The 12961-nt window shown below is 37.4% G+C and overlaps 1 protein-coding gene across 2 annotated transcripts in view; it reads left to right on the top strand.

The window, feature by feature from the left end:
* brinp3a.1 (bone morphogenetic protein/retinoic acid inducible neural-specific 3a, tandem duplicate 1) overlaps positions 1-12688 on the top strand; it is a 47835-nt gene extending 35147 nt beyond the window's left edge. For both annotated transcript variants that reach the window (XM_038715111.1, XM_038715110.1), the window contains exons 5-8: positions 479-584; positions 1013-1249; positions 5887-6109; positions 10800-12688. In XM_038715111.1, coding sequence (XP_038571039.1) covers positions 479-584; positions 1013-1249; positions 5887-6109; positions 10800-11916 — 1683 coding nt within the window. In that variant the 3' untranslated portion in view covers positions 11917-12688. The remainder of the gene's footprint in view (positions 1-478; positions 585-1012; positions 1250-5886; positions 6110-10799) is intronic.
* The last annotated feature ends 273 nt before the right edge of the window (positions 12689-12961 follow it).

The raw sequence follows: 12961 nt of genomic DNA, 5'->3' as shown, positions 1-12961 counted from the left end.
ACCAAGCAATTACATGAATCCTCAGGTGCATATATAATTAAATAGCACATGCTTACACTAGCATCACAATAGAATTTAGCATCATATGGGTGTCAGTGGGCATCGTGATGGGTAAACCGTGTAGAGATGAATTTGACAGATGACACCACAACTTACTCATTACACTTTACTCCAGGGATCCTTATCACAAGTCAATTTCCAGCTCATTAGCTTACAAAGACATTGTCCTAAATATGATTTGCACAAAGGAGAAGCCTAAATAATGCATAATATATTTTGTGTTTCTCAGAAGAGGAGATAGTGAAGGGAAAGGTTGATGTTAATCTTATTCTGCATGACATTTAGTCATGTGCCTTCTTTTCTTCTTGCTTTTCTTTTCCTTTATCCCTCTCTCCCTGTCTCTGTATATTTAATGCCATTAGTGGGTTTCTTTCTCAGTATGGATTATTGTTGTGTGCCTCTGTTTTCCTCCCTTTAGGTGACCGAAACAAGGACGGGCCCTCTCGGATGCAGTAACTATGACAACCTCGACTCTGTCAGCTCCGTTTTGGTTCAGAGCCCTGAAAACAAGATTAATTTGCAAGGTTGGTCATCCATAATTGAACTCCCCCAATTTCTGATGGAATTGTCACAGTGTCTGTTCTCTGGCAAGCTTATAACTGCAGCATGAGAGTGTCAGAACGAATTTAGCTTCAATCACTCTTTCGCTTTTTTTTGCCATGCATGCTTGCAGAGTTTTGAAGTGAATCCCAGACAGTAATGATTCAGAACAAAAGTAGCAGAACTGTGCAGTAAAAATAAAACTTTAAGTGAATATCAGCATATTGCATGTGACGGCAAGCATATGTCACGGGTGGCAAAAAAACAGAGAAATGAGAGATGAGTGCCGGCCTTCAGTCATTTACAGATCTACCATATAACCACCATTGAAACATTTTCTGCAATACCTAAAGTACTTACAGCTCCCTCTGTATTCATACATGACATTTCCATATTTTTGTCCTTTCCTCAGGCCTTCAGGCAATACTGCCAGAGTACCTGAGGGCCAGGTTTGTGCAGGCAGCACTCAGCTACATTGGTTGTAATGAGGAGGGCCAGTTTGTGTGCCACGACAATGACTGTTGGTGCCAGTGTGCTGTGGACTACCCACAGTGTAATTGCCCTGAGGTGGATCTCGGGGCTATGGAAGCCAGTTTGCTGAAAATACGAGATTCCTGGAACCTGGCCAACCAAGACTTTGAGGAGTCAGGTCAGTTTTTTTTCCCCTCATTTTCGCACTCATTCAGTGGCTCTGGCCCTCCCACTGACAGCAAATTAGATCCCATTGTTAGAGGAGCCTATGGGCAAAGAAAACAGACAGAAAGGCCAAGCAAACTAGGGACAATTGCATCCAATCCATGTAATAAGAATTCTAACATGGATTCTAAAATTATACCAAAAAACATTATATATACAGTATATATATATATATATATATATATAGGCACACACAAACAAATGAGCATCTCCTGCCTATTAACTGAAATTATTTAGATTTTATGCATTTAAGGTGTGTAAGCTGTGGTCATAGCTTATAAATTCTTACATAAAAATGTTATTCTGTCTCATAAGTGTAAAGCACTTTTACATGTTTTTTTTTTTGTTGTCGTTTTTTTATCTCTCTTGACTTTCATAGGTTTTTGTTAAAACACCATCGCGAACAATCAGTAGACATTAATCAACTGAATTTTCAACTGAACACAGCTTATGTATTTTTACTATATATATATATATATATATATATATATATATATATATATATATATATATATATATATATATATATATATATTCTAATATGGCATGATTTCTACTAATTGGTTTGAGAAAATGTTTTTTAAAAAATCAATTAAATGTTTGACAAATTAAGGTACCTCATCACATTGACGAAAAATCCTGTAAATCCAACAATGCCATATAGCAGCCCTGCTTTTTGATTGACAACATGTCCCTCAGTGGTATAATACAGCCAGAGAGCTCACTCAGTAGAAACGGCATAGAAAAATCTCTTTAACTGTTGACAAATCTGTCATCTCACAGTGTATGTTGCCAATGCTTTTCATCTACATTCCAACAACTACCTTTTGCTGCTATTTGAGCTTGTCTGTGAACAGAAATTGCATGGTGCAAATCTCAATGTCCAGAAGATGAAAGGGTAGCATTTGCAGGTTTTTCAGAAGTGCAGGGGGAGCTGTCACACCCCAGAAACAAACTACAATTGTTGTACTCTGTTAGTAGCCTATGATGTAACCTGTGATGTAATACTTTGCAGCTCAGTTGTAGCCAGTTTTCCAGTTAACCTTATTTGTCAGCTGTGTAGCATGGTAAAAATACACCCAGCTACCAACTGATCATTGTGCTCACTGGGGATGAGTGTGAGAAAAGCATTCTCACACAAGCATCCAAAGAGTCTTCTTGGAAGGTGATCATATTAATAAAGTGTGAACTGTGAACACTTATTGTCTGGTGAACACTTAACTCGGATGTTGCACCCTCACAGTGCATTTACAGAAGGTTCAAACATAGCTCTGTTGCCCCGTCATTATTGAAACTGTGAGCTGCATTCACAGGCTGTGACGTTGTCTAGCTCTTTCAGTCATTTCCAGCCCTACCTTAAGCTGTTCTTTGTGCACCTAACTGGCAGAGTGTGTTATTACTGGCTACATGCTTCTATATTAAGGGCAACTTGATTAGCACACAGCAATAACTTAAGCAGCAAGGTGCCCTGAGAACTGCAGTTACAGTGCTGTAAAAAAAATAAAAAATAAAATATAATAAGTAAGTATAAGTAAGTTCCCTTGGAACCCCTGGGGATTCACTTGTATATTTGATCTAATAGAGAAGAACTAACATCAGTAGCAGAGCAGAGATATTAATTATCATGACTCTGGTTGTTAAATGAGGTTTCCACAGTCAGCTGATGGCGAACATGATTTGCTTCGACCATCCACTGAGTGTGATATGCTTTCATTTGGAAATATTCTATAGCTGGATCTGTATCTCAATTTTTGATGTGACTGCTTGATACAGTTGCGTAGTGATCTTCAGTTTTCAGTCAAATAATAGTCATTTTCCTAATAGTATACTGAAATATACAGAGGACCGAGATCCTTTGACTAGAAAGGTATAATATATACCAAGTCAGGGAGTATAATAGATACTGATCCAAGAGGTCTTGGTCAAAATATATTAAAAAATTTTGCATTTGTTGTCAAATTAATTAGAAAATTTGCTTAAAATTAACCCACTTGCTAAGACATCTTTTATTCATTCTAACCTCATAATTTAGCAATTTAAGAAGACTGTGCCAAATACGTCTCTTGATACACAACATTACCTTCCACCACCACCCACCAATGTTATTTTTAATTATGCCCAGACAGTGTCTGTGCCAAATCTGACAGTGGCTTCTATTTTTAAAATCATACAAAAGGGAAGCGCTGTTACCTGGGTTCAGTGGATGACAAGATAATAATGGTGTGTAGAGAGTGGGTTTCCAGGGATGAGGTATCGTTGTCTTGGTGATAAAATAAAAGTCTACTTCAGCAGCGACTCTTCAGTTTCCACATCTCCCCGGAACCTCAATGCTATGAACAGGTTTAGTTACTGTCTCGTGTGCTGTATTAAATTAATCAATGTATTCTCCTGTGCATCAAATACCTGACAAACAAATATACAGTCTATTTATAATGACCAAATAATGTATGTAAGCCTGAAAAACATTGACATGTTACCAAGCTGAAGAGGCACCTTCTAAAAGCAATTTTAGCCCATATTGTGTTAATTTTACACCACAATTTTTGAATGTGGTCTGATGATATAATCAGAATCAGCTTTATTGCCAGGTATGTGTACACATATGAGGAATTTGACTCTGAATTGTAATGCTCACGATGTGCTTACTTATACATATGGTGGAAAACACAATGAGGAAATCAGGTTGGCTGAGTCAGTGAACTCTTTTAAGTCCCTTCTTAAAACATACTTTTATAGGAGAGCCTTTCCTGATCTTATTTGACTTTATTTTATCCCTTTTATTTTATTCTATTTTACTTATTTTATATTTATCTTAAACGTGTATTTTAGTCTTTTCAATGTTTTCTTGCTTGTATTGTTGTCTTTTGGGTATTGTATTGTTGTCTTTGTAACTTGTTTTTGAAAAGTGCTCTACAAATAAAGATTATTATTATTATTATTATCATTATTATGCAGTAATACAATAAGTCAATAATAATCAAACACAGACTACAGTATAGAGAACACATATATACACACTATGAACAAAACAGACAGATTGAGACAATAGTGCACTAATAACACTGGCAAGTGATTTGTTTTTGCTTTTTAATGCTTTCTTTGTTATATCGTAATTTCCCATTTCTTTGCAGCTCGTTTTTCTTTGCTTTGTCTATTCAGACAACAAGTTAAATCAGTGATTTAACTTTTTGAGAGATGATTTTTAATTTTTCTAAACAAATAAACATAAAAAGTGATTTATACTCTCTGTGTAAAAAATAATAACCTAGGTTGTATTATTTAAGAATACAGAATTTTTTAATGTGAAAAAGTTTTTTTAATTTGTCATGTATCTATCATATTTGCTGCATTAGCTAAAAACGGACAGTAATGTCACTTTTGCAATAACTTTAGAAATGTTACTGTAATATTTATAAAAGAGCGTTTAAAGAACTCATTAACTAGTTTAAAATAAGTTAAACAATAAAATACATCATTACAAATGTCAAAACAAAGTTAAAAATAATAAGTCTGGCACTATTCTACATTTTTCAAATGTAGAACAAATCCCACGAAAAGACTGAAAAAACAAATTGATTCTACTAATAGATATTGTAGGTATATCCACAGCCTGTATTATTTCTTTGTGCCATACATCTTTGTTGTGGCTCAGAAACTGTTATGATAAAAATACATCAGTTAGCCATGCTGTTGCTTTAGACAACATGTTCTTTCATTAATGAAAATGGACGCTGTAGTTTGTTTTGAGATGATCCAACATAGCCCTGTTGCTGTAAGGATTTGCTAGTCCACATTTGGCTGAAAGTCATCCCCAAAAAATGCTATATTAATTAGGATTTGCAGCACCCTTACCGTGTGTTTAAGACGACGAGGAATCTCCTCAGGACCGCCTGTTCCTTATGTGCATGGTGCATCAACCAACAGTGGTCAATGAAAACTTTTGCAATGGGCAAGCACTGCACCCTGAAATAGCCTTTTAATATATTTTATTACAAGCTGTTTAATCAATGTATTAATTTCACAGGAACATGTAATACACCTTGCATAATCACCAGGGACGCCATTGACACTTAATTGGTTTTCTAATCAGATGCTGTATTATCAAGATAACGTTAACTAATTACAAACAGTGCAGTCATCAGTGTGGCAATTGCACCGATTTTCCATACAACTGATGATTATTACAATGGTGATGATACTGTTCTTGAATGCACTGAAAATGTAATCTTTTTGGTGTGTATTGTACTGAAGGACTGACAGATATTATCCTCCGTGCTCCTTGTCCATACTATTTTCTCACTGGCAGACCCACAGTATTACCCCTGGAAAAGCTGTTGGCTGTTCATTAATGGAAAAAAATGTCTTACTCAAACTCTGTATTTAGTTCTGCTTTTTCCCATTAGCATATATGTCAAACAATATCACTTCCAGTTTGCCCTGCGGCTCTTGAGCCCATGTGGCCTCTGCAAAGTGATTCTCTCATTTGGTCTGACTAAATTATCCAAATATAGTTGGAAGGAAGTGAGAGTTAGTTTAGCCTGTGTTGGTGAAGTGTTCAGCTCTCATCTTGCATCTCTCCCTGCCTTCCAGATGAGTTTCAGAACTTCGTTCGAAGGCTTCCCACATCCTACGCCTTGAACACATCCGCCATCCAGTACTTCTGGAAGATGGAGCCGGCGATACACCAGCGCTACAAACAGCTGGAACTCAGCACCCAGCAGCTCCTGAGCAAAGCACGACGCATCGTCAACAAGCTCTTCACCCTCAGCAAGAGGTGTCGAACTCAGCCCAAAATTATTATGCTGAGGGAGAGGTGAGAAGCTGATAAGTATTCTGCTGACCTTTCTGATATGGATGTGGAAGTGTGTGTCCGTGTGTGGTTGTGCATGTGTGAAAAAAAGAGAAAATTCCAAATCACAAGTCCTTTCAAGCAAGCTATGAATGGCAATGCTCATTTATTTTCTTCAGCCCACTCTGTGTGCAGCGCTTTGTTATCCCCCCAACTAGGCATTATGCTAATAATACACAAATATATAAGTGCTTGATATTCACCTGAGATCCCACTGAACTGAGCTACAGTGTCACACCTCATGACTTGGCTGCACTCCCAGCCTGTGTCTCCTGTACATCCAAGAAATCAAAGCCATCCTCCTGTGAAATTAAAGTTTACAGTGTTTTAAAGGAATATGCTAAGTCTGGGAGATTTTCCTGTTGGTTAGCCTGTGATGAAATCGCAGACAAAAAAGTTTCCCATGTCTCCTCTGTAGATCATTCAATCTATTTTTGTGTTTTTCACAAGAAAAAAACTCATATAGTCTGCAGACTCCAAACTTATGAAAAAGAAATGTGATTAAGTCAGTACTGCTGATGTAGCCAGGTTTATTTTAGGATCTATTTCAGGTGACAAACAAAATATTCTGATTCTTAGCTGCAGCTACAGTCTCCCATCGCCCACCACCTTCACGTCCAGTTAAATAAGGGAATACATATAATCCCTGTTCATTCAAACGGTATATTATTTTTTATACCAGCATTTTACCAATCATCTACAAAATCTTATCAGACCACACACACACACACACACACACACACACACACACAATATGTATTGTTAACCTGCTACAAGTTCTAATTTTCTACTTTTGGAGATTTTTTTATTGCCTCTTCAACATAGCATAGCAAGTTTTAGCATAGAGCATGATAACCACTGAACTACAGAGTTGCTCCTCTTTAGAGGCGCAAAATATGGAAGGAGGGAATGGTAATACAATAGCAGTTGCACAACGCGTGTCAAAACATTTGGCATCATATCCCGGCACTTTATGTAATCTGGGGAACTGCGGCTGATCTCATTTACATCGGTAGTCTTGACTACTTGTGACACTAAGAGCAGCAAAACTACGAAAAAAATGACAATGAATTTAGATGATGAAATAATAAGTGACTTGTAGCATATGTGGAGATGAGTCAAACAAACAAGTCACAGCCGCATGTGTAGCACCAGTCTTTCTTTCAATATTTCAACAGGACAATATCTGTGGCAAATTTAGGGAGAGCAGTAAATTCAGTATTAAGAGATAGCGGGAGTTATTTAAGTAAATACTTAAACTAGATATTTTGGATTAGGGCTGGACGATATGGTCAAAAATATCAATAATTATCACGATAAGTATCAAATTGTTATTTCTTTTGAGTTTAAAGGCTGATTTAAAGGCTCCTGAGTGCAAGTTGAAGAAACCTGATGTTTAATTGTAGTTTAAACTCTTCATTATGGTCAACACTTGATGCTCAACAGTGGATCGATCACTTCACAAGTCTGAGGTGAAATAACCTAGTGCTCTCTAAAGAGCTATAGAAAAGTCTGTTACTTCATATTAAAAGAGTGGAAAGCTGAGCAACATACAACCCCCTCCTTCAATTGAAATATTGTATTTTCATCTATATCAAAACTTTTGTACATATTAGTGGGGTATCATTTCTAAATTTAGAATTAAAAAAATCCCCCCCAAAGACATTAGCGAGGCATTACAAGTCTGAGCTCAACAAATTGCAGTTCGGCAGAAAAAAATACAATGATTTCCTCTATTCCTCAGCACCTTTCCATATTGCCTTGTGCGTAATGACGGAGTTCATGGAAGATTTATTTTTCCTTTTTATAAAAGAAATCCATGCATCTCTGCAGCCATTATGTAATGAAGCATCATGGTCTTTGTTAGATGAAGAAAAATAAAACATAAAAAAATATCATATGCTTTGTGATTTAATGCTGTAGATCCACTTTGGAGCTTCTATTGTAGCTTTCTAGTACCGTCTTTGAAGATGAGGACAGTATGTGTTTTTCAGTTTTGAGCTGCACTGTGAGAATACAAGGTGTCAGAATAGAAGTGATGGAGCTGCACAAAACAACTGATCTGCTGTTTTTTTGTGGTACACAAAGTAAATAAATACCACTTTTTAATGGAAAAAATGTTCTAGGGACAAAAAAAGTTTTGCTCACTAATAAAAGTTGAATCTGTAGCAGAAGGAGAAAGTTTGTGTGTGGCATTGATCTGTGTGAAATGAGACAGACAGTGAACAGATTGCAGAGTGAACACCCAGCTTCTCTTTGGCCCATACTGCACACTGCGTCTCCATGACAGTTTACATGTCCTGCTGACACTATGCGCTTTATGAGGGCAGAACAGCTTCCTCTCTCTTGCTGTGCACAGCCTCCACTCTGGAGGTGAGATACCCACAACTGACTCCAATTGATGAGTTTTAGAGAAGCAGAATACTGTTTAGACTGTAAACACATTATATCTACTGTCACCAGATTTCAAATTTGTCTTGTCACACTCTACACACAGTGATTACTGTACACTCACTATGATGTTGAAATAGTATTTGTGTGGCTTGGTGATTCAAAGCACTTGTGGTAAAACTGATTTGAAGCAGAATAAACACCACAATTTAAGTTTTCTATAGACTTCATGCCTTTTTTTAATGCATGACATAATGTTTCTCACAAAAAAATAAAACAACACAATCTGTCACAGTTGGAACCTGGCTCAAAGAAAGTGTAATTAGTAATTTTATGTTTATCTTATAGTTAAATTAAAAGGATTAGCATTAGTATGCAGCATTTTCTCGCTGTTGCACGTTCACGCTGCTTACCAAAAGCAGCAAAAACTGACATGCTCATTTATTACATTCCTCAGTAATGTCGAGTGTGACAACATGAACGCATTTAATGCTGAAGTACAATGTGAAGATGTCTTGTACATGTAAAATTTTTCCATTATCATTACATAGCAGAGTATATTATCACACTAACATTGCCATTTCTGTGCGATTCCTGCAAAATGGCGATTTTCCAAGAGACCAAGAGTCTTGAAATTTCTCTCTTTACAATGTTTAATCAAACCAAATTGCATTTCAATATGTTGTATCAGATCAAACAAAAATTAACATAGTTCTATGAGATGACTGTCTCAAAATACTGTATCTTCCAAAGTATCAGTTGAGTTGGAGAAAAAGGGTTTTCGTTTTATTCGTTTGAAATTTCTTTCATATTTCTTTCATCTCTTCTCCTTTGGCGACGATGCTATGCACACTCATATTCTGCACATTTGACATTTATCATTGTGTCTCATCAAACATTTGGTAAGGGAAAGTCAGCACTGCCATAGTATTTCTTCCTATGTAGAAATGGGAAATGGTCCTCCAGAAAATATACTGATATAGACACTTATTTTGAAATGCTGGAATATGCCTCATATAATTGCTCCAAACCTGGTTTGTGAAGTTGTGGAAATAAACTTGGCTGACCTTTAATGGCTTTGAAGTAATAGTCATCATTAAAGCTAAAATTCCCTGTGCTGCACACACTATGCAGCCCAGATATTATTTAGTCAAACAACTGTTTGGACAAATGTTTTTTTTTTTTCCTTCAAAAACATGTTTTTGACTGTACATTACTTATACATGCGCCATTGTTTCCCTTAAATTAGTTTAGCAGCTGCACACAGACACAATAACCAAACTGCTAACTCTGCTGGAGAACAAAAGCGGATTCGGAAATGTGACAGATGTGGAACAAAGAAAGTGAAAGACTAATTTACGACATTAAATTCTTGTCATGTGGTCCATCTGCTCCTTTTTTCACAAACAATCTCAGGAATTTTGATTTACCATTAGAGTTTGTGTCAAAGAATAAATAAAACATTTAGCAACTGTTACTTATATAGCCCTAATCACTGACTCAAAATAATGACTCTGGACTCAATGATGTATCAAAAATACATAATAATAAATCATCAATAAAAAAATAACATAAATCATCAATCTATTCATCTATCTATTATTTTTGCCAAAGTATGAGCAATAAAGGGTTTTATACATGAGAAATATCTGAATTTGTGTTTTTGTCTGTGCTTTTCTCACTGGCTTAAGGTAGATGATCACATGTCTGGGTTTAGTATTGCCAGTACCAATCAAAATTAAACAACATAGCAATCAGAATCTGCTGTTAGCTTATCCTGCCAGGGGAGATAGTGTTAATCACCTGATGAAGAAAATGAGTTACTTTTTGTACTAAACCTAAACTTACATTTCTAACTTTTTTTGTCTAACTTAACATCTTTTGCTTCTGTGTCAAATCTGTGGACAAGTTATTATTTCTAGAAGGAATTGACCAAAATGTTCAGAGATATGAATGTAGTGCTTAAACTTGGGCCTTTCTAGCAGACATGTGGAGGACTATAATGTGGAGGACATAATACTATAATCACACTTGACAGAGGGGACAAAGGATAACTTTCTAATTCCCATATATTTCACCTATTAGACTTAAAACAATTTCTCTTCATTTTTCCAGGTGTCACAAAATTCAAAATAGCTTCCATGTGGCAATTCCCCACACTGCCACTGAGCATGGGACATTTTTAGTAAACATCAGTAATTTTATTACATAAATGTATTTATATCTACAGTAAATCTTACATACTGCTGTGTCTCTGTTGCAGGCCTTTCAGCTACTGGCTCAACTACATCCTCTCTATCATGTACTGCAGTGAGAACAACCACATTGGTTCCTACCTGGAGGAGACTAGGAGCTGCTCCTGCCCCTATGAGCACCCCCCCTGCCAGGGTGTGATCCCCTGCACTGTGGGCGAGGGCACCTCCTGCACCTCCTGCTCCTATGAGAACCGCTCGCGCTGCGCCACCTGCAACCAGGGTTACATGCTGAGCCAGGGCGTGTGCCGCAATGAAGTGCCCGACTCCACTGACCACTACATCGGCTTTGAGACAGACCTGCAGGACCTGGAGCTCCGCTACCTTCTGCAGAAACGTGACAACCGCATCAGCATCCACGGGATCTTTGTCAGCAACGACGTCAGGCTGAATAACTGGTTCGACCCATCATGGAGAAAGAGGATGCTGCTCACACTAAAAAGTAATAAATACAAGTCAAACCATGTCCACATGCTTCTGGGGATGTCTCTACAGATCTGCCTTACCAAGAACAGCACTCTAGACCCCATTTTGTCTGTGTATATCAACCCATTCGGGGGGAGTCACTCAGAAAGTTGGATCATGCCCATTGACCAGAATAATTACCCAGATTGGGAGAGGACTAAATTAGACCTTCCCTATGACTGTTATAACTGGACTTTGACTTTGGGCAACAAGTGGAAAACCTTTTTTGAGACAGTCCACTTTTATCTACGAAGCCGGATCAGAGGGCCCTCAAGTGACGGGAATGGAACTGTATATTATGAACCCTTAGAGTACCTGGAACCGGGGAGGAATCTTGGCTACATGAAGATTAACAGCATTCAGGTGTATGGCTATAGTATGCACTTTGACCCAGAAGCGATCCAGGACTTGATTTTACAGCTAGACTACCCATATACTCAGGGATCGCAGGACTCGGCCCTGCTGCAACTGCTGGAGATCAGGGATCGGGTCAACAGGCTTTCACCTCCCGGAGCTCAGCCTCTGGACCTCTTCTCCTGTCTGCTGCGGCACCGGCTTAAACTGTCCACCACAGACGTTGCCAGGATCCAGGCAGCGCTGCAGACTTTCAGTGCCAAGCAGCCCAACTCGATGGAATACGAAACAACCAAATTATGTAGCTAATAAGTGGGCAGGCGGCCAGGTGCACAGATGGCAGAGTAGTTATCACACAGGCCTGATGATGGTTAAGAGCAATTCTGGAGCCCTGCAAGGGGCATTTGGGGGACATTTTCATTGTCATCACGGATCTTAAGAGTGCATTTGAGATTCTCATGTCAGCTTTTCTTATAAATTTGTACAACATAGAATTAAGGAGGATTTCACCAAACTTGCCTCATATTTTTTTTCCTCTCCTGAAGATGATAATAACTTTGACGGTTAATAATATAAATTTAAACCTCTACCACCACTGATATGTTGCCAATGTACTGACATTTGTAGGTTGCACAAATTTGAGTCACTCACATGCGTAAACAATAGCTTTTGCTGATGAAGTATTACCCAAGCAATGTAATCATCTCACAAATATAAACATTTCAACACCAGCATGTTTCTTTTTGTTGTTTGTACTTTTCTTGTCACATTTATTTTCCAGGTGCAGAAATAAAACATAAATACTGGATTTATTATCATACCCCTCCCTTTTAACCTGGAACATGATGGGAGCCTCATTGTTTTTAGCTTTCCATACAACAATAAACTCACTCCTGTTTTTAAACTCTACTACAAATTTTTGTAAGAAAAGAAAAACAAACAAAATTAATAAATAGATGCTGTATTACTCCAGATTTGCTGAGAAAAAAAAAATTACACTACAATCACAATATATGTTACTTGTGCTTTTATTTTTATAATGCTGTTGTTTGTGAAACAAAAGTTACAAAAACACTATAAAATGTATAATACAATTTGTTAATACACTAAATAAAATACATTTTTATGTGTGGTCTATAGATGGTGTACTTTTCATGCGAATGTGATATTAATGACTGCTTATTGCTGAATACACCTTTTAAACATAAAGAGTCCATCATGTTTGGGTGTAACAGTAAGCCAGCATGTAGAATACAGATGCCCTACTAACACCTGTTCTTTTCCTGCTTTGACATGTCAAATACCTGCAGTGAAAAAGCTCTGGTCCCTCTTTGTTGTTTGTTAATAAGCGAAT

Source organism: Micropterus salmoides, unplaced genomic scaffold (assembly GCF_014851395.1).
Source record: "Micropterus salmoides isolate LMB-PRFRI ecotype aquatic unplaced genomic scaffold, ASM1485139v1 Ms_hic_scaffold_13, whole genome shotgun sequence".
Lineage (NCBI taxonomy): Eukaryota > Metazoa > Chordata > Actinopteri > Centrarchiformes > Centrarchidae > Micropterus > Micropterus salmoides.
The sequence above is the reverse complement of the archived record's forward strand: the minus strand, read 5'-3'. Positions and strand labels throughout refer to the sequence as shown.